This window comes from Panthera leo, chromosome A2 (genome assembly GCF_018350215.1).
Source record: "Panthera leo isolate Ple1 chromosome A2, P.leo_Ple1_pat1.1, whole genome shotgun sequence".
Classification (NCBI taxonomy): Eukaryota; Metazoa; Chordata; class Mammalia; order Carnivora; family Felidae; genus Panthera; species Panthera leo.
The window spans coordinates 64,364,992-64,386,285 of NC_056680.1; the positions used below are offsets into that span (position 1 = coordinate 64,364,992).

General features: G+C 50.2%; 1 protein-coding gene across 31 annotated transcripts in view; it reads left to right on the forward strand.

Moving 5' to 3' along the window:
• IKZF1 (IKAROS family zinc finger 1) overlaps window positions 1-21,294 on the forward strand; it is a 102,387-nt gene that overhangs the window by 15,570 nt on the left and 65,523 nt on the right. For 15 of the 31 annotated variants that reach the window (XM_042913828.1, XM_042913826.1, XM_042913804.1 and 12 more), the window contains 3 exons: window positions 107-160; window positions 3,837-3,899; window positions 7,997-8,116. In XM_042913828.1, the coding sequence (XP_042769762.1) occupies window positions 121-160; window positions 3,837-3,899; window positions 7,997-8,116 (223 nt within the window). In that variant the 5' untranslated portion in view covers window positions 107-120. The other 16 variants (XM_042913865.1, XM_042913853.1, XM_042913875.1 and 13 more) reach the window with 7 other exon arrangements.

Genomic DNA, 21,294 nt, shown 5'->3' on the forward strand with positions numbered 1-21,294 from the left:
CCTTGTTGTTAAATGCATAGAGCTTCTCTCTCTCTCTCGCTCTCGCTCTCTTCATATCTTATTAGTAATTTGCTTTAAACTAAAATCCCTTCCTCTTCTTTCTCAGATAACCTGAGGACAATGGACGCTGATGAGAGTCGAGACATGTCCCGAGTTTCAGGTGAGACCCTTGTGGGATATACTTGGATGGGAGGCCTGTGAGGACGGCTCCGCTGGGTGCCAGGAGCCCAGGTGGTCGCCGAGCTCCCAAGAGAGGAAGACAGGCTTTCCTGCTGGAGGAAAGACCAGCGTGGAACTGGGGTCCATGTTTTCTGCTAACTCTTAGAGTTCATCCCAGTTTGAGAACCTCAACAGAAAAATCTCCCAGATAAAATTAGTTTTCCTATGAAATCCAAGAGCAACCTGGAAAGGGTTCCATATAGGTTGATACTCTTTGGGAGGGTGGGGGGAAGGAAGTGACTGCTTGATCTGCTCTAGACCCCAAACCCATGCCAAGGGTGGTGTTTGAGAGGGAGAACGGGAGAAAGACAGCTGGAAAACACAATTTAGAGTATCTGTTAAGCTTTGCTCCCCTTTGCTGAACATTTTTTCGAGCCATATTGGATGTGGCTCTTCTCATCATGGGGACCCAGGACGTGGAGTGGTCAGTATTGGGAGGTGAGGCCCAAGGGCCTATCACACACTGTCCCACTAGGCAGTGTTGGACAGGATGACCCATCAGCCCGTCCGGCAAAGCCTGTGTGGCTCCCGTGTTCCTAGGCGTGGGAAGCCCACCCTCTGTCTGGCCCTGTGTCTGGGCTTTGGGTTTTCAGTATTTTACCTTTTAGAACCTGCCAGGCTCATGGCCAATCCTGGGGTTGGCCTCTATGGGAGAATGGCCTGTCCTTGGCGGCTTGGCTGACCTGCCCCCACCCGTTTACAAGTTTTTATTGAATTCTGCATCTCGGGACCAAACGTGTGACTGCTGCCCCACTTGGTGGATGTTCGCCCACTGGAGAGTGTGCAGGAGAGAAGGTTCGAGTTCACGCCGCAATCCCAGACGTCTCCTGCCTCCCCTGGCCCAGCTCCTCCCGTCATCCCGTCACTTGGCAAGCGTGGACTTAAACTCCCCAGGCTACCGAGAACAAGGCCAAGGCTAGCTTGTCGGCCCAGCCGTGTAGGAGCGTCACGTACGTGGGTGGAAGTGAGAACTGGCCGGCAGTTTGGCATTTCCCTGTGTGAACTACGTGGTACGGAAGGAGTTCTTTGTAGAGTTGCACCCACGAGTGGGCAGGGAGTTGACCCAGACGCTCCCTGCAGCGCTGATGCTAATGTCTAAAAACTTGGGCACACGGGCACACTGATTCAAACCTCTCTTGTGAACAAGGATGATGCCAAACTTTCATACTGGAACAGGCCCAAGACACGTGCCCAAGTGAAAGCGGCGTTCAAGACAGTACGCAAAGCGCGATCCATTCTGTGAAATGAAAACAAGTCACACACACACACACACACACACGCACTCAATCTACATGTTTGCATGTTGAGGAAAATTCTGGAGGGATAGTTAGCAATCTAGACTTGCCCTCTGGAGCTTGGTGATGGGAAGGAGGTCGGGCTGTGGAGGAAGAAAAGGGAACCTTTACATCTTTATAGGCTTTTTATCTACTATCTTGCTATCTTTAAGGTCTGTTTGCATTTATGTCTCTCAGACACATTCCTTGATTCTGAAACAGAGGAGTACAACAACAGAAACAACAGAGGGGGAAAAAAAAAGATTGGCTCTTGGAAACCTCCCATTGGCCTGGGGAAGCGGGTCCCACCCAGGATTGCCAGAGGCCTCAGGGAGAGGGAATTAGCTTGTCAAAAACGCAGGATGTTAAAAACTTCCATAGGCCAAGAGACCCTTTCATTGTTTCTGATTTCTCTTGGGTAACTTCTTTTCTTTTTAAGTTTATTTGTTTACTTTGAGAGAGAGAGTCCCAAGCAGGTTCCGAACTGTCAGCACAGAGCCCGACGCAGGGCTCAAACCCACAAACTGTGAGATCATGACCTGAGCCGAAGTCAGACGCCCAACCGACTGAGCCCCCCAGGCACCCCTCACTTAGGTAGCTTCTAAGGTGACACATGAATGAAGCCTCTGTCCTTTGAGGTCCCAGAGCCACAGCTGAAGGCCCTGACCCGGGTGGGCATCTCCAGAGTGTTTTGTCTCATATCTTGTCAACAACGATATCAAAAGCCTTGTTTTCCTCTCATTGTTTTCTTGCCCTTTACCATGATGCAAAACACTCAGTTTTTCTGGTTGCTGGCTTTTGAAAGTGGGCATTGGGGGAGGGGTGCAAGAATGAAGGGAGTCCCGTGGCCCAGGAAGGCCTGAAAAAGGAAACGCCTCTGTGGTCGAGAAGATTCCAGATTTGGTCTGAAATGTAGTCTGTATACACTCAGCAGAGGAAATGCTCCTTCCAAAACACGAATGGTGTAACTGGCAGCATTCTAAACAGCGAGCAGAGCATCTGAAGGGTTGTGCCATTTTCCCGAAAGATGGGAAGGACACTTTCTGCTTCTTGCTGGTTCTCCAATTCACACCTAATCACGTCGCTTTTTCTCTCCCATTTCTGAAATTGAGGATAGTGACAGGTAGCTGTGGAATAAGGATGTACATTTAGTCAAACGGGAGTTGACATTCTCGATACGCTGAGGAACGTGTTAGTGAATCACCCTCTTTTCCCATAAAATTCTTCAATGTCAGGTTCTGTCTACAGGAAAGAAAAAACATAGACTTTCCAGGTTGAACCCTACGAAGTTAGCAGTTTCCTGGGTTCAAAAATGTTCCACCATTGGCGGTGCCATGGGGGGTCAGCCTAGTATCTGTGAAATATTCACTTGAAAATCAAAGAAATTCTCAATGTCGGACGTTTTTTCAAACTGCCTCGTTCTTTTTTGCTGGGGTTTTTTCCTAAATGTGGACTGAGCCCTGGTCAATGGGGTCTTGAGAGTAGATACTCAGTAATGTTACTGACTCACACCCACGATTTGAGACCAGGTTACTGAACAGGCTTAGCAGACAGTCTGCACGAGCAGTCTCTCCCTAACTTCAAAAAATAATTTTTTTTAATGTTTACTTATTTTTGAGAGAGAGAGAGAGAGAGAGCGCACAAGTTGGGGAGGGGCAGAAAGAGAGAGAGACACACAGAATCCAAAGCAGGCTCCAGGCTCTGAGCTGTCAGCACAGAACCCCATGCGGGGCTTGAACTCACGAACCGTGAGATCATGACCTGAGCCAAAGTCAGACACTTAACTGACTGAGCCTCCCAGGCACCGCCGGGCTCTCCCTAACTATAGGGCACTTGTCATTCATTCTTTGGGCAAAGTTTTTTTTGGTTTTAGTTTTGGTTTTGGTTTTGTTGTGTGTGTGTGTGTGTGTGTGTGTGTGTGTGTCTTCCTTCTTTGGCAATCTTTCCAAAATATTTTTGTGGGTGTGCATTATTTTTTGCTTTCATTTCTAAGGGAAGAGACAGCCCATGGGAGAATAGGGATGGTGAGCCCTGTGTCCATACCTCATCTCTGTCCCCAACTGTGGGACCTGAGACAGGTTTCCTGCCTCTTGGACCACCATAGCATCCTCTGCAAAATGAGCGATGTGAACCAGTTGCCATTTAAGGGTCCTCGGGCTCCTATGACCCTAAAGCTACTTTGGATGTCTTCTTAATGGTCTTTGTAATGTTTGTTGGAACAGGGAAAGAAGTATGCTCCGCAGGCATACATAATCTGCTTAGGGAAATGAGCCTCATATACTGAAGTGTGTGAGTGGAAATGTGTCTTATAGTAAACCACATTGATTGAATGTCTACCTTTAGGAAACACTGCCCCAAGCATTCTTCTCTTTTCAACTTTACATGCACCCGGTGGCGAAGATACAGGTACCATTTTCTTTGCCTTTTTAAAAAAAATTTTCTTAACATTTATTTTTGAGAGACAGAGAGAGACAGAGCGCAAGTAGGGGAGGGGCAGAGAGAGAGGGAGACATAGAATCTGAAGCAGGCTCCAGGCTCTGTGCTGACAGGCTGACAGCAGTGAGCCTGATGTGGGGCTCGAACCACAAACCGTGAGAGCATGACCTGAGCTGAAGTTGGATGCTTGGCCGGCTGAGTCACCCAGGCGCCCCCCAGCTACCATTTTTAATTTGCAGAGCTGAGACTCGAGAATTTCAGTGAGTGACCAGAAGTCTCACAGGAAGCCAGGCAGCGTGCTGGGTTGCAAGCTTGTCCACTATGCAAGAGTTGGGAATCTATATTTTGAGTTTTTATTTACTCCCAGGAATTACATTCCTCTGGGTCATTGTATATAAAAACCACTCTTGGGTGCCTGGGTGGCTCAGTCGGTTAAACATCTGATTCGGCTTAGGTCACGATCTCGTGGTTCATGAGTTCGAGCCCTGCGTCGGCCTCTGTGCTGACAGCTCAGAACCTGGAATCTGCTTCGGATTCTGTGTTTCCCTCTCTCTCTGCGCCTCTCCCACTCCCTCCCTCTCTGTCTCTCTCTCTCAAAAATAAACATTTTAAAAATTTGAAAAAAAACACTCTTGCATTCGTGAGATGGGGAATCACAGACCTTTGTTGGATGAATTATAATCTACCTGAGAAATTAAATTAACTGGCTTCTGATAGGCAAATTATACAATTTTTCATCTAATTTGCCCAAAACACTTCTCACAGATTACCTGTGCTTTATTTAAAGCAGAAGCAGTAGGAAGATTAAATATAAATTGGTAAGAAGTTTCTTTCATTTTTCTAGCAAAGTGAAATTATACTTCCCCTCCTAAATGATTCCATGAAAATAATAACCGTCCTGTGGACAGTTTTACGTGCCGTCGTGTCTCTGAGCGTGAACTTAGGAGAGGTACAGGCACTTGGCATGACACAGACCTCGTGTTTCTGTGGCTTGCTGACATGTGCAGAACAGGTTCCCTAAGCTTCTTGGATAGATTAGCATTCACACACATTATTTCTCCATCTTCAACCAGCCGTGAGAGATAGGCCAAAATCAGGTTTTTAGCCTCATTTTACTGTCTTGAAGGGGTGACTTATGCCGTGTTTCTGTTGGAATGATATCCTGGTTCAAGTGACTTCTGGTCACCCTGCCTTAATGTTGGGGATGTGTTGACCTAATGACCTTAGTTGTGTACCTTTTATACTCCTCCCGTGGTTTTGCGTTTTAAATGGCTAACCGGGCAAATTTGTTTAAAAGCAACCCACACAAAAAGCTTTGCTTAACAGGAAGGCTTTCACAAAGCGCTAAGTGTTCATCGTAGAAACCTCCCACAGGGAGAGAACCTAAGGACCATTGGGCACAAAGGATCGTGGGAGTGATTCATGTCTTAGCGGCCGCCCAAACTTTGGGGACTTTTAGGCGACTCGGACCACCTCTTGAAAACTCTCAGTGAGTGAAGGTGAGTCCAGGCCGTGTGACAGCAGAGCCCCCGGAGGGGAGGTGAACATATCCCCCTCTGCTCACCACCAGGTCTGACTTTGTGCACCACTGTATACACCAGGGGTGGGTGTTTACTGCGCCTTCTCCCCGGGTTGTCTGTCCCGTGTAGAATCATCATCCCCACTGCTTTCTTGGTGGCATTTTCTCCCCCATGCAGGAAACAGTGGGAGGGCTGAGACTCAGGATGACGGGCACTGGAGAGCTGGCATTTCGCTCAGTGCTGGAGCCCGACCAGACCCACAGAACTCATAGGGGGAGCATCTGTTATATGAGCATCTTCAGTGTCGTGTGGTCGATCTTGTTCCCCAATAAACAGAGCAGTTAAGGACCAAAAGAGTCATCGAGAGTTACTTGCACATCCTGTAGCATCAGAGACCATGTTCCTTCATTGGGTAAGTCCTGATTCTTCTTCTGAGAGCATCATGGGATATCTCAAAGGGAGGTATCATGGAGAAGATAAACAAGTGCATAAAGATTAGTTCCTCAGCCCCCCACGCCCACCCCATGATAACGACAGCTTGTTAATCACAAGGACACACGTGCGCACCGCCTCGCTCACTCTGTTATACACATTTAACCTTTGGGTCCGTTGGTTCAGCCAGGGGTCTCCACCGTCTGTTCTGGGGGTTTGTCAGGAGGTCTTTGAGAAGGCAGGTGGCCTTCCAGCCTCCCCACCCTGCAGTGTCCCCACTTTACACACAGAAGACTGGTTTTGTATATCGAAGTTCCGTGTAAGATCCGTCTTAGCAAAAGAAGGAGGAGAAGGAAAAGGAAGAAGTGGAGGAGGAGGAGAAAAGGAGGAAGGAGAAGGAGGAGGAGAATTGTCCTCTGACCACCCCCTGCCATTCTCAGAGTCTGAAAACCATTGCACTTGGCTGTCATAAGGAGAAACCAGTTATCAGCTAACCCGTTTCCCTCCCTCGTTCTCCTGCTCAATGGAACGCACCTGCCCTCCGTTTCTCTTTGGCTTTCTGGTTTCTTGGGACATCCTCGCAATCCCGCCCCATCGTTAACGATTCGGGTTGTATTGGCTCTCCAGACACACCCAGTAATGCTCTGTGTGAAAACATGCTAACTGCAGCGACCACAGCCAAGCTGGACTCAGCCACAATGTCTTCTTCCTAGCCGTGTTTTCTGGGTCCCGAGCGTTTGTGTGCTCTGCGAGGATGTCCTTCGCCTGCGAAGCCAGGTCACCAGCCCTGCCAGTGAATGTGTAACCCCCGCCTTCCACTTTTCTGTTAACCTCCTTGAAGGTCTTCGTCTCCACCGGGGTCCTGCAGCCACTCTGATGGGTTATTTTGCATCAGCGTTGTTTCGTGCATGTGGTCTGTGTTGCCTAAGCCAGTTTTAAGTTGTGTCTAGAAGGTTGGAAGGGACAGGTGCTTCAGTTTCAAGGGAAACAAGAGGGTTTTCTACCAGTCATGGCTTCCCAGCGCTGGGTTTCTGGGAGTCGGAGGGGAGGGTGGGTTCCCCAGTGGGGGAGCCTCTGGTTAAAGGTAATTCTAATGGGGTCAGAATAGATCTAGCCATCCTGTAAAACCTGATTTCGTTTGCTGAGTCGCACTTGGCAAAGGAGAAGCGACTTTTCAGTCGTGCGGATCCTTTTGCTGTATTTCAAAGTAAGAATTCCACGGAGAGAATCATGGTCCCAGGAGGCATCGGATTCCCTGTTCCTTCTCTTTCCAAGCCTGCACTCCCTGCCAGGTGGAATCAAATCAGGCCACTGGCAGAATATTCCCTGGCTCTCTAAAAGGCAGTGAACAGCCCCAGCACGTGTAGCTCTGAGCAAGATAATCAGTCAGCTGACCTTTAAAACAAATTAATAGGAAGGTGGGAAGAAGCCTGATTGTGGGAGGGTAGGTTGGAACCAGCTTACAGGAAAGAATGTGAGCTAGTCTTCAAAATGTAGATGCCTGAGCACTGAGTGGCTCAGGCAGTTGGGCATCTAACTCTTGATTTCGGCTCAGGTCATGATCCCAGGGTTGTGGGATCAAGTCCCACATCGGGCTCTGCACTGAGCATGGAGCCTGTTTAGGATTCTGTCTCTCTCTCTCCGCCTCTCTCTGCTCCCCTCCCCCCGCTGCCCCCTCTCTCTCTAAAATAAAAATAAATAAATAAATAAATGAAATTTGAACGTAGGTGTCGTTGGACCCACGCACAAAACTTCCGGGAGTTTATACTGTGATGATTGTTGAGAGCATGTGCAAAAGTTGGCCACTGGGATGTTCATCACGGTGTCGTTTAAGAGGAAAAAAGATGGAAAGCCATATACATTCAAAAAGAGAATAAAGGATGTAAATAAATCCTAGTGTGGCCATGCGATGGGGTATCACACAGATGTCCTAAATAAGGCTGTGGAAGTCTGGTCACTGGCATGGAGCAGTGATCATGAGAATGTCTGAAAAGTACCATTGATTTGGGTGGACTAGACCACCCCATATTATCCATAATATAGAAATCTATGTAAATCACCACCCTCGGCAGTGACCACGACCCCAGACACTCAAGCTGCTACTTGCCTCCCCAGGGAAGGAAAGCCCCCCGGTGAGTGACACTCCGGATGATGGGGACGAACCGATGCCCATCCCCGAAGACCTTTCCACCACGTCTGGAGGACAGCAGAGCTCCAAGTCCGAGAGAGGAGCGGGTGAGTCAGCCGGCCGGGCGTCCCATTGGCGGGCTGTGGCACACTCTGTTCCCCTACCACCTAGGTCCCTTCGTCTCCTTCCACAGTCCTTGGTCAGGCGGTTGGGATCATCTTACCTGCTGTTTCCCCTCAACCACCATGTTAGGAAGACATGGGGTAAAGGTCACCAAGGTGGGGCCCTCATGTGTGCGGGAGGACAGATAGGTCACCGTGGCCATGACACTCACATGCAGGGGCCAAAGAGCACAGTGGGAGAGCACCCCCCCCCCCGCATGGGGCACATCCATAGTGCTGTCTCCCACCTTCGGGGTGCCGCAGAAATACCCGGTTTTATGGGCTCTAGGTAGTCACAATTATACATTGTATGCGTTATGGCAGTAGGGTGAGTTAGCGTGAGAGCTTCGGTTTAGAAGAAACCAAGTCTGCCCATTTTATGTTGACCCTCTCAGCTGTGTGTCTTAAATGCCAAATTTAATGCAAAATAGAAAATTTTAAATGTTACAAAAAGCCTTTTGTCACATGCCTTTTCCATAAAGAGGTTTTGAAGTTTCCACAGTCCCTGCCATGGTTAACTTCCACATTACAGTTCACGTTTGGAAAGCCCGGTCTCCCCTCTTGGTTTTATAGAACGGAGGTCCCAAGAAGTTCAGCAAAATAACTGAGGTCAAAAACAGAGTCAGAATCAGACTCAATTTCTAACTCAAAGACTAGTTTTCACACTTTATACCATGTTCTCACGAGATAATGAGTCAACAGTTCTCTAGAATACCTATTTTCTCTTTCTTTTTTGGAAGTAAAAAAAAAAAAAACTGTGATATTGAGAGCCATGTATTTGCACAAAAGAGTGTCATGTAGGGGACGCAGGTGGAAACAAGGAGGCATGGATCCCATGTGGAGAGGCTCTGGAAGCATCCACAGCCGAGGACGGTGATGTGTGTGAAGGTCTCGGGGTTCTGGAAACCACCGCAGCTATCTTTCTATAGGACATCCTGATGTAGTAACCAAGAAACGCATTTTGTGTTATTTCCATGTGTCTTAGAAACCAAGAAGACTCTGGGTATAAGGGTTCTTCTACAGAAAAAAATAGCTACACAATTCATGGTGCAAACAGACAAGGAGAGTGGCCAAATCCATTCGTTCGAGATGAACCAAGGAAACAAGTACATTTATGACGTATTTTTCCTATTAGACTGTGGCCACTGGGCGTGGGGGAGTGGGTGGGAAGAGAAACAGTTCTGGATTTTCCACATCACTTCTGGGATTCCCAAAGTTTGGACACAGAAGAGCCCGTTGCTTTGTCGTTGACACATTTATTTTTAAGATCAAGTCGTATTGGTGTGTCACATACAGTGCTAGCTAAGCAGTTCCTTTGAAAACACATTGACATAAATCAAAAAGCCAAATTTCAAGCCAGTGGTGGCACACATGTATGATGAGAATTTAAAGATGGCACCCGAATAGCTAATGTTGGGGACGGCCCTGCATCGCACCCCCCGCCCCCGCCCGTCCTGGAAGCAGCCAGTGAGGTGGGTACTGTTCTCTGCACTTTGGACTGTGGCAGGCGTGTGCTCTTGACCTACCTGGGACACAGAGGAAATTAGGTGGCTACGTTGCCACCAACCGTTCCAATGAACCCGGAGCCCAGACATCAGCATCAGGACTCTGAAGTCGTCGTGGGTTAACCAGTGAGCGCTCCCTGCTTTCTTCGCCGCTGCCCCGATAGTTGGCTGATTCCCGGAGAGCAGAGGACAGCATGGAGTGTACTTGGCATAGGTCAATACACACTCCTTACAGGTGCCTTCACGATATTCTAGATGCACCTCTTGTCAGATTCCAGTTGCTGGGGACCTTTCCCTAGTACGAGGCCACCAGGCCGCTGGCGGGCACTCCTGACTCCTTCCCAGGCTGGTTCGCTCGGCTGAGGCTTGAGCTCTAGAGGTTAGTGTGCCCTGGGCAGGTGTGGCGTGGAACTGGGGCTGGTCCGTGGTTCCCTGTGGTCTCCCGCCAGTGATCCCTTGCCACGTGCGACAGGATTTTCATCTGCTTCTACTGGGATGAAGTTTGTGACAGATGAATTCCAGAATTGTAAAATTTAAGACACCTGGAAAGCCTCTCTGGCTTGGCTTGTAAAGAGTGGTTGCTGTAGCCGTAACAGGGCCAGGCAGGGAGAGCCATTTGAAGGGGGGTGCCGAGACGCCGTTTCGGAGAGCCAGCGCTCCCCTGGAGGGGCTAGAGGTCAAAGCCAGTTATGGATCGCTGCCAGGAAGCCAAGAAATGCAGAAGCGTGGAAGCCGCTCAAATGCGCAAGAGGGGAGGGGTCTGAGGAGCAGTTAGCGAGAACGAGAATTCCAGAAGACCAAGCACAGGGAGGCATCAAGGCAGTCGGTTATTCTCCGCAGCATCTGAGTTTTAGAAACCATGCTTTAGGATTTTTGTAGGAAACCAACTAGCATTAGCGTGTGCTGATAGGTTGTTTGTGGAAGTGACTTGTCATACGTGGCGTTAAACAAATTAAGTGTGCAAGTGGCAATAGGAGACGATGGAAAAAAAACCCCGGGGGGTTGTAGATGGGAGGATGGGGGAGGTGCGTTTGAAGCCCTGTGTCATCAGCTCCACGGGAAGAAGCCAGAAGAGCAGAGGGGTGTTGGAGGGCAGACAACAGGAAGTGAGAAACAGCCCCTCCCTGCACCGAAGGAGTGAAGTGTCTTTGTTGAGCGCTGGTCCCATAGAAGGAGTGGCAAGGGGTGGCGAGGGCCGGTGGCGCAGGGGGAAGGCTGCAGAGTCAGAGAGGATGCTTCTCACGTCCAAAGCCGAGCCCTTCTCGCGGCCGGCCGTGTGCCTCTGGCCAGACTTTCACCACTTTGGAGCCTGTTTCCTCATTTTCAAGAGGCAACAGCGGTGAAACTCATCTCATTTCCAGGGCTTCCAGGGTTACATGAAAAAATAGAAACCTACTTTGCTGAAGACAGAGTGGCAAAGGCAGAACGTAAAAAGGACAGTTAAAAAAGCAGAAAAAGGAAGCAATTTGTGCAAAGCAGATCTTGTAAAGATTGATGAGACAGAAAGACCGCCCTGTGGCTGGTCTGCTGGAGGGAAGGGAAAGAGAAAACAGGTAACGTTTGGGGCTCCGAGGACAGAAGGACAATTTATTGATAATAATAAAAAAAATTGACCCAAGGAATAGGCAAACTGAAAATAGAACCCAAATAGAGGAATTAGAAGAGAGCTCGGGGGCGCTGGCCACTGCCCGACCCAAGTGGATGGACAAATGGCCAGGTGCCCCAAAGGTGCAAACTCTTTGGCGATAATGGCCCCCTGGCGTGTCTGCTTTAAGAGAGACCATGGGCCGTGGCTTCCAGTAATGTTGCCCTTCAGGGGTAGACGCGTCGAATCTCAACTCTAGTCTCGGACAAATCGGTGGGGAGTGGTAGAAACCAACCCTGCCTGGTGGAGAGAAGTGGCAGCCCTAATTTTTTTTAAAAAAACTGTTTTAAGTTTATTTATTTATTTTGAGAGAGGCAGAGAGAATCCCAAGCAGGCTCCGTGCTGTCAGGGTGAAGCCCGCTGCGGGGCTTGAACTCATAAAATGTGAGGTCATGACCTGAGCCAAAACCAAGAGTCAGGTGCTTAACCGAGAGGTTCTACATTTCATTCCTTCACCCGGTGTTGGAGGAACCCTGGAGGACCGTGTAGAAATATGGCCTCCTGGATTAAAGAGACAGAGAGAGAGAGAGAGAGATGGGGACCAGATGTCAGAGGAGTATGGCTACAGCTCTTACGTGCCTCCATTTTCTTCTGGGCCCCAGTAAGAGGAAACAGAGACGTGAAATGTAACTTGGAGAATTGAAGTTGGACGCAGAGGAGAACTTCTGGGCGGGGAGGGATGTCGTCTTCTTCATGGGACGATAGCTTCTGCTTCTGAAGTGGTCTCTTTAAAAATGAGAGAAGTCTCACCTCTCTGAAGTGGTTGTGTGTGAAAGCACGTAACACAGAGCGTGTACTCAGTGACCGCTTCGGGCAACCCGACGTGTACCCGCTTTGCCATGGCAGCCAGGTGAGAGACGTGGAAAACTGGGGCTCGAGATTTCTTCTAGGGGCTTTTGAAGGCATCTCGCGTAGGAATGATGGCAGGGATTAGCATCCAACAAGGCAGATAGATAGCCTTGCGCGGAAAGAAACTACAAGCTTCCCTATTCTCTGCCTTTATTCAGTGACCCCTCGCCTCTTCCTTCTTTGCTGCCTTGTCCTCCCCTCGCGTGAACAGGGTTCCGAGTCCCGACATTAGGCACGGGTCCTCCTCAAGCCCCAGGGTGCTTTGGGGGAGCGTGCAGGCCTGGAGGGGGGCCCTGGCCTGGGGTCAGAGGCTGGCTCCCTGCCAGGCAGGTGCGGGGCATGGAGGAGGCCCCTCCCCTGTGAATGGAGAGGGCTGGCGGGGAGGCAAGCCTGGGGGCCGGAGCAGAGGAGGAAGGGAGGAACCAGAGTCAGGGAAGAAAGATGGGAGTAGAGATGGCTGTCCCTGAGGAAGACAGTCAACAAACGTACAGCAGTTGACTCAGTAGAAGGCCAAAGACTGGAGACTGATGGGGGTTGCTGAAGGCTTGTCCCAGAGGGCTTGGCCACGTGAGCAGATCGTGGGGATCCAGTCACTCTCCAGTTACTCTGGGCCTGAATGTGGGGCGGGAACATGTATTTACGCATGCCGCTGCTTCCTTCTGGAAGGTGTTTCTCTTGCACTGTTCACTTGCGTGACCCACCCCACCCCAGGGTCGGTGCTTTGTTTCAGGACCTCTTTCCAGTAGGCAGTGTGTCACGTCCCAGGGTGGTGCTTGGAGCCTAGCTCTGCACCCCCCGGGTGGCCTTCTCGAAGCTAATCTGGCTTTCCATCAAGTCCCTTGGACCACGGTTTGTTTGCTTCACACACTGGCAAAAATGGAAAGAAAAAAAAAAAAAGGAGAAAAAATTCTAGATTTTTTTCCCCTTTCCCTTGAATCCAGGAAAATGATCAAGGATGTGAAGACATAAATTTTCTTTTTTTTTTTTTTTTGATGATGCATGATGACCCTTCACTGCGTCATGAGTTCGAGGACAGATTTGGAAGAGTCACATGCTTCTAATTGGTCCATCAGGGTGCCCGATCTCACCCTTCGTTTTCAAGTTTAGGCAGAATCCCAAGGCAGCCGAGAGGTGGCTGCGTGCCTGGAAGGCTTCTCGGCAGCCTGGGGATGAGGGGGACACGGTGCAGAGAGTTTTTCCCAATGGAGAGAGAAAGCAGTGGCTTTGGTCTAATTGGAGATTGGGCACCGGCTTTTGAGGACGGATGCTATGCCTCCTTATCTAATCAGCAGTTAGAGGAAGTTGTTTTTATCTGTGAAATGCATCTCCTCTGAACCGATAAACCCCAGTTTGGTGAGGGAGGAAAATTATCTAACAGCATCTGAGCGCTGGCTGCAGCCGAGCTCAAGCGCCTTCAGATGGGATACACCCTTGCGAAAGCAGTCCCAAGGCCAGAAGCTGCTTGCACGACTCCTGGTGGCTGGCTGGCTGGGTTTGGGGGGTTCATTGTCCTTTGAGGCAAAACTGAAAGCCTGTCACTTGGATTCTTGTTCACCTCGCCGTGCGTTCCGTGCAGTGGCTCCAGTGGTGCAAAAGCGTAAGATTCTGCATGACTCCCCTGTGGCTCACTGTCCCCGTCTCGGAACGCCTCCCTGAGAGGGACGTGTTGTCCCCAGGACGTTTCCAAGCCCCGATGATTGCAGTCGGAAAGACTCCCATTTTCCTGAATCTCCCCAAACATGAGAGGTGGCCTCACGAAAGTGGGTTTGCCTCCCCCGCCCAAGACTTTCAGGGTTTCAGAAGAGCGGCTGGTATAGAACATGTTCATTGCTTCCCGTTGGAATGTGTTTTTGTCACCCCTGTGTCGTTGGCCAGTGCAGAGCACTGAGGCTCCGTGGGGGTCTCTGCAGGATGCACGGCTTGTGGCGCCCCGGATGAGGGCGAGTGACTGTGTGTGATGCCAGCATCATCTTTTACTGTGTTTCCTGGGGACGGGCGGGACGGGACCACACACGCTGAAGAACATTCCTTGGAAAAAAATGAAACTGGGGTGTGTGTGTGTCTCCTGTGTGGTGTTTGACAAGAACTCACAGTTCCCCTGGAGGAACATCTCTGGCCTGGGACTCCATCCCTGGCTCTGCTGTGTCCATCCTTGCTGGCCCTGGCAGGTGGATTCACACCGTTCCCGTCCCCGGGAGCTGACAGGACTCACCCTGCCCACCGCTGTCATGTGGAAACCACGGGCCAGGTGGCTCACAGGTGGACGGTCATCCACAGAGGCCACTGCTGGGTAATCGCTATCTTTCCATCCACCGGGCTCGCCGTGAGATGTTCCACGGCACCTGGATGGATAGGCGTGTGCTGGTGACACCTCACGGCCGGCGACTTTGCGGGGAGACCCTAATACGAGTGACCTCCCCCAAAGCCCAGCGTCCTTAAGAAATGAGGCAGAGAGAGCAGGACATGGTCAGTCTAGCAAGGCCCTTAGATTCCCAGGCTGAGAGCAGGGGACAAGGAAGAGTCCAGCCCGGACTGGACAATGTGGGAGCGTTACGCTGCCTCCGTGGAGGGGCACCGGTCAGGAGCGTGTGTGTGGGGATGTTGGGCTGCTGTGCTGTTCTGTTCTGTCCTGTCCCTTATGGACTGTCTGGTGAGGGCCCGTATGGACTGCATGTGTGCACGAATAAATGCCCACAACGTCCCAGAGGTTCTCAAGGTACGATCCAAAACAGGGCCGCCACGGGAGGCTTCCCCTGCTGGGTTGACTTTGGGATTTGTGCAGATACCATTGATGCTGGCTTAGTTGTTTGCTCAGACCTTGGCTTCTCGGATCTTAGGACCTCCCATTCAATAACATTCATGCCGACAGAGCCCTTCGTTGTGCCGAGCTGATGCCATGATGCCAAATGCACCAGGGGTCGTGGCCAAATGCACCACAGTGATGCACAAAACTGTAGGGAAGGAAGACTTGCTCCTCGCTGAGCTGGGCGGAGGGGAGAAGAGGGTCGGGGAGGACTCCCCAAGTAGAAGCTGGAGCAGGTAGGAGGGCTGAGCCACGTTGGACTTGAGGAACAGTGGTGGCTGGGTAGAAGGCAAGAGCGCGGGTGAAGAGGCTTCCTCCTGGGAGTGAGGCATGATGCTCGGATGGGACCCCTCCCAGAGTGACAGTCTGGGGGATGATTGTGCCGGATCTGTGTGCTGGAGAGAGCCCTGGGGACAGTTGAGAGGGAGACGCAATTTGTGCCGGAGCGTGAAGGCTGCAGCAGAAGGAGGCAGGGCGGTGGCCGCCACATTTGTGCATCACTCAATGTGGAACATGCAGGAAGTGACTGCAGCCTCCACCTTGATGACTGGAAGGCGGTCATTCCACTGAGCAGAATGGGAATACATGGGGGGTTGGGTCAACTAGACATGTGATGGCAGTTGGTAGCCAAGGAACCTTCTGGAAGGCAGCATGGGTGTAAAGGAGGCATATTATTGTCTAGGAGAGAAGGCAAGGAAGGAGGCAGAGAATGAGCTGTTGGATTCAGGTGAAATTTCTGGAGAGAAATATGGTGTAGAAGCCACTACGAGAAGTGATATCGAGGGTGAGAAGGGTGAGCGGTGCTGGAGAACGGGGCCTTTGGGAGATCAGTGGTGGATCCCTAAAAATAGCTCAGCAGGACGGAGGCCTGAGCCCAAGCGTCGGGGAGCACTGGTGAGCAGAGGGTAGGAAGCCTGCCCTACCTGCGGGTTGATCTGTAGGAGAAGAATATGAATGTATATTTGAAGGCCAATAAGAAGGAGCAGGTGGAGAGGAAGGATTAAACTAGCATAGCCCAAGGGGAGGCCCAGGGGAGGTAGGTTGAGCCATCCTGGGCTCTACCTTGGCCACATCCAGGCCTGCAGCATGCTCCCCGTAGCCTTCCCCCTCACTGCCCTCAGTCTCCATCCAGAAGCGCCGGAAAAGAGGGCCTTCCTTGAGCCCACCCTGGATGGCATCGCCAGTCCGTACCTCCCTACCCTGCTGTTGTTCCCAACACTGCCTGCCACCACTCAGAAAGCACTCCTCTGGGATTTGCTCAGTCTGCACCCCCAACACCTGGACCTCCCATGCACCGAGTAGGCCTGCGGGGCATGTACCAAATGAGTGCAGGGAACGGGGCAGTTGCTCTCTCAGGTAGGACCCCAGAGAGAGGAAGTGAAGGGGAAGGAGTTAAAGGCTTTGTCTGAATTCAGGGTCCACCCTGTGGATTATTTTAGGTCACTGTTTCTCAGTGGGAACAGTTGGTATTCGGGGCAGAGATGACTTCCTTGGCTGAGACTGTCCCTCCCGCTGGGGGATGTGAGCCACTGGTGTCACACCTGATGATAAATGTCTCCACACATTTCCCAGGCGAGCCCCTGGATTCAAGCCCTGCCCTCGAGCCTGAACACGTCAACCCCACACAATTGAGCACATTCACTGGGGCAACTTTGGGCTGATTAATGTAGTCAGTAGGTTCTGGAACCTGACTATGCATTTCTTTTACAAAAGGAATTCCTGTAGAAAAACTGGGCCACAGATGGTTGAAGAACTCTGCCCCTGGCGTTTCCAACCATGCTTCATGTCTCCAAAAGTGCATGTTCACTTTGAAAAGTTGCGGGGGCGCCTGGGTGGCTCAGTTGGTTAAGCGTCTCATCTGGGCTCAGGTCATGATCTTGTGGTCCGTGAGTTCGAGCCCTGCGTCTGGCTCTGTGCTGACAGCTCAGAGCCTGGAGCCTGCTTCAGATTCTGTGTCTCCGTCTCTCTCTGTGCTCCTCCCCTGCACTCACTCTCTCTCTCCCTCTCTCTCTCTCTCTCTCTCTCTCTCTCTCTCAATAATAAACATTAAAGAAAAATTTTTAACAAACAACAAAAAAGTTGTTTCCTTTCACAAATAGAAATCAGTGTTTATCTTCATTTTATTCTGACAAATTCAGGATCACATCGTACCCAATCGATTTACCCAAGGCAATAGATTCGTGTGCACCAGGGTAGATAGATCAACAGCATTTTATGTCCTAGGTGGTCTGGTCCCAATTTCATTTTCTGCTCTGTTCCATCTGTGTTGAAAGAATACCGAGCTCTGGGCATAAAACAACCAACCGACATTTCGTTAACTTTCCTCCTATATGGGGTTTCAGAAAGAAATGGAAAAAAAAAAAAGGTTTTGAGTTGTGGTTACCACTCGCCACCTGTCCTCCTATCTGGTTAGGACATTTTCTGATTTGGGAAGTGTAAATATAACTCAAAAAAAAAAAAAAAAAAAAAAAAACAAGCTTCCCCTCCTTTTATGCAAAAAGTAGAAAGGTTTAAGCAGAGCAGAGCCCTAACCATTGCCTTGCAAAGTTTCCACAGAACCATTTCAATTAGATGAAAAGGCTCAGTGAGGCTGGCAGCCCCAGGAAGCCGTCTTACTGGTTCCACAGCTCAACAGTGGTTGGGGCCAGGCTACTGTACCTGCCAGATAAGCCCTGCGTTCTTCCAAGTCTAAGCAGAAACTACAGGGCACGCATTACCACAGATCTGCTCAAACCCTCAGCCTGTTAGGATTTGGGGGTGGCGGGGCAGGGAGTGGTTGACAGACGCGTAGGGAACTTAGAAAGTATGTTCAAGTTCGTGGTGTGCCGGGGCCAGCGGGAATATACCAACTGTTAGAGGCTCAGAGAAGCTTCCAGGCTCGGGTTCAACTGTTGGTAGCTTGAAGCCCGCTGCGGTTGGAAGGATTTCCACCACAGAAATCGGCAAGTGCTACGAATTAGGGCTTCTTTTTTTTCCTTTTCTTTTTTGAGAGCTGGTTTACCTGCGCGCCACTGGCTTAAGTTCTATTTTAATGTCATCCAGCTGCAGTGACATTCGAAAACAGGAGATGCTTTGGTGGAGCGCTGTGGGGACAGGAGCCGGTGTTTGTGGAGCGGGTTATGGAAGAGGGGTGAGGGGAAAACACGAGTGTGTCCAACCAAAGGGTTGGTTCCCGATGACTCTGCCGTTGAGGTTGCAGCCTGGAAACGTCACACGGAGCTGGCCCTCTCTGTATTAATACATAGAATGTCCCCCTCGCATGCTGGTTTTGTTGCTGGGAGTGTGATTAGAAAAGCATTTCCGTGGGGCATTCAGTTGGTTAAGCGTCTGACTTCAGCTCAGGTCATGATCTCGCGGTTCGTGGGTTCAAGCCCCGCATTGGGCTCTGTGGACAGCTCGGAGCCTGGAGCCTATTTCGGATTCTGTGTGTCCCCCTCTCTCTCTGCCCCTCCCCTACTTGCTCTCTCTCTCTGTGTCAAAAAAATGAATAAATATTTTTAAAAAAAGCATTTCTGTGCCTAACCGATGAGATATTTTTATTCCTCTTGCTGTTATTTTGGCTTGAAGGGCTTTCAAATGCAAAGCAAGGCTTGTCCACGTTACAGGAATAGGTGACTGCATCACAGTGACTTTCTTCCAGGAAAGCGTCTAGCCTCACCAAATCCTTCAAAACTCGGGATTGGGCTTCTGAAAAGAAAGTTTCGGTGACTGACTTTCTTGGATTACATACAACCCTGAGGTGTCTGTACAGACATCTGGGGGTTGACCCCTTCCATTGTCCTTGGGCGTGCAGTGGCTTCAGTAGGGACACTTTCTCAGCAAGGGCTCGGCCATATGCAAGCAGCTGGGGACATTACTGGAGGCAAACCCGACTGTCCCAAGCCCCGCGGACGCTCTTTGCAAGTTCCTGCCTCAAAGCACCTGCTGGGTGCTGCAGTCCCATTAGCCAAAGAGCCCTCTGTGCCCTACTTTGGGGAGGGAGCGAGCTGCAGGGACCTTTGAGCAGCGGGCCTTGGGTGTGTCTCTGCAAGGCTGCCTGCCAGGAGAGTATTTCCCCCACAGGGGATGTGGCTGCAGGCTGTCGATTTCCACTGAAATCACCAGGGCAGGATTCCGGTGAAGCCCTGAACATCCGGTGTCTTTCCCCACCGGGCGGGTGCGATCGATGGAAGGCCTCCAGCCAGCTCCCTGCTGCAGAGCGCGTGGCAAAGGTGGCCATTCTCTTTTTCAGAATGAAATCCTGCAGAAATGGGAAAAGAACTTTTTTATGACGGCCCGGCAGGCGGCTCAACGATTCTTTTTTGTCTCTTCTTCTTGGAACCCGGCAGAATCATCCTGCTTTCACAATCGCCACGCTGTGCAGCGGGCGATCTAGAACCCCGCCAGGGCCCCCAGAGCGCTCAGATGGCCCGGGTTCGCGCCATCGTGTTCCATAATGACCATTAACGACTCTCTGGTGTGGCCACCCCTTATTTCGGCCTGGAGTCACAGGGGAATCTGTCTTCGGTGAAATCCACGCTCGGTAGAGAAGGCTGTGGTTTTGAGTGAAGTGGTTTTAACCCCGAGAAGATAACTGAGTTATTTTGTCACTGTAAACACTACATAGACTCACAACAGCAAAGCAGTGCCATTGTTGCTAATAAAACAGTCCCCACGCTGAACTTTGGAGCTGCCAGCATTAAAAGTTCTGTGTTTGTCTTCCTGTTTCAGTAAGTGTTTCTACAGTTTTTTTTTTTTTTTTTTTTTTTAAGTAGGCTCCATGCCTAGCGTGAGGCTCGAACTCATGACCCTGAGATCAAGAGCTGTGTGCTCTTCTGACTGAGCCAGCCAGGACCCCTCACTGGCTGGTTTTTTTTTTTTTATTACTGACGGAGTGTCTCCTAAAAACTCATCCTTAAGATCAGGCTTCCCTGGACGCACACACAGCACACACAGTCACACTCTCTAGATGTCCCGTGTGGCTCTTTCCAGTTGGGTCCTGGGCAGACAGCCGGGCTCTGGGCCTTCTGACATGTGCCAGCTCTCAGTCCTTGTCTGGGAACAGGGGTATCACAGATGAGTAAGAACCCGCATCCCTGGAATGTATTCGTGAAATGTAGGAATCAGATGTCCTAGGGCAGCACTGTCCGATGAAGACAGCATGAGACCCACAGCCATAATTCTCAATTTCCCAGTAGACTCATTCAAAAAGAAAATGGCGCAGGTGAGATCCATTTTAATTTATCTGACTGGACGGGGCACACCCCAAGTATTCTTATTCGAACACGCACTCAACATAAGCCATCGTTAGTGAGTACTAGACTGTTCTTTGGTTGTAGTCTTTGCACCGCAGTATGTGTTACGCATATGACACATCTCAATTCACAGTGGCCACATTTTGAGCACTCAGAAGCCACCTTGGCCAGGGGCCACCTGCTGGATGTCCAGAGTTCTGGAAAGGGCTGTGCTACCTGTCATAGAAAACATTTTCAGATTGATCCTTGCTGAAATTTGGCCAACAGCTGGTCATTTATCACCACTCCAAAGTAGCGTTTAAGTCAGTTTTCTCTTCAAAATGTTTTCTCAATTGTCCTCCCCAATTAAGGTGAAAATTTGCTTGTTTTGGCTCTTCCGTGTTGAGCCCCATTTGATTTAGAGAAAATCTAAGTCCAGTCCAATTTCTATGTCAGTCTGGTTTATTTTATGTAGCTCTATCTTTTTTAAAAAATGTTTATTTATTTTTGAGAGAGAGAGAGAGAGAGAGAGCAAGCAGGGGAGGGGCAGAAAGAGAGGGAGACACAGAATCCAAAGCAGATTCCAGGCTCTGAGCTGTCAGCACAGAGCCCGACTCGGGGCTCAAACCGATGAACTGTGACATCGTCACCTGAGCCAAAGTCGGACGCTCAACCGACTGAGCCACCCAGGTGCCCCAGCTCTGTCCTAACTGGAGGTGACTGGTCGGCCTCTCATGAAGCTCTCTAAAATAACGAGAACAGGGCAGTCTGTCAACGTGCAGAAACCAGTTCGTTTTCCAAAACTGAGTGACTGAGTTCCGTACAGACAGAAATACAGTCCTTTTTGTTTCGAGGGTTTCTTTTTTCTTTTTTCTTTTTGAAACGAAGCAATTGCTTTATAGACCTGAAGCACATTCCACGAGCACAGCATTTGAGGACAGGCATAAAGCTTCTAAGGCAGACACCATCGTATCTGTGAAATTGTTTTTAAAAATTGGGGACAATGAAACTTCTCAATAACTTCCTAAAAGATACTGCTGCAGCCTGATGAAGCAATGGGAGCAGAGGTGGTAAAGGGAAGGCTTTTTTATTTCTTTTAGTAGGAAGGG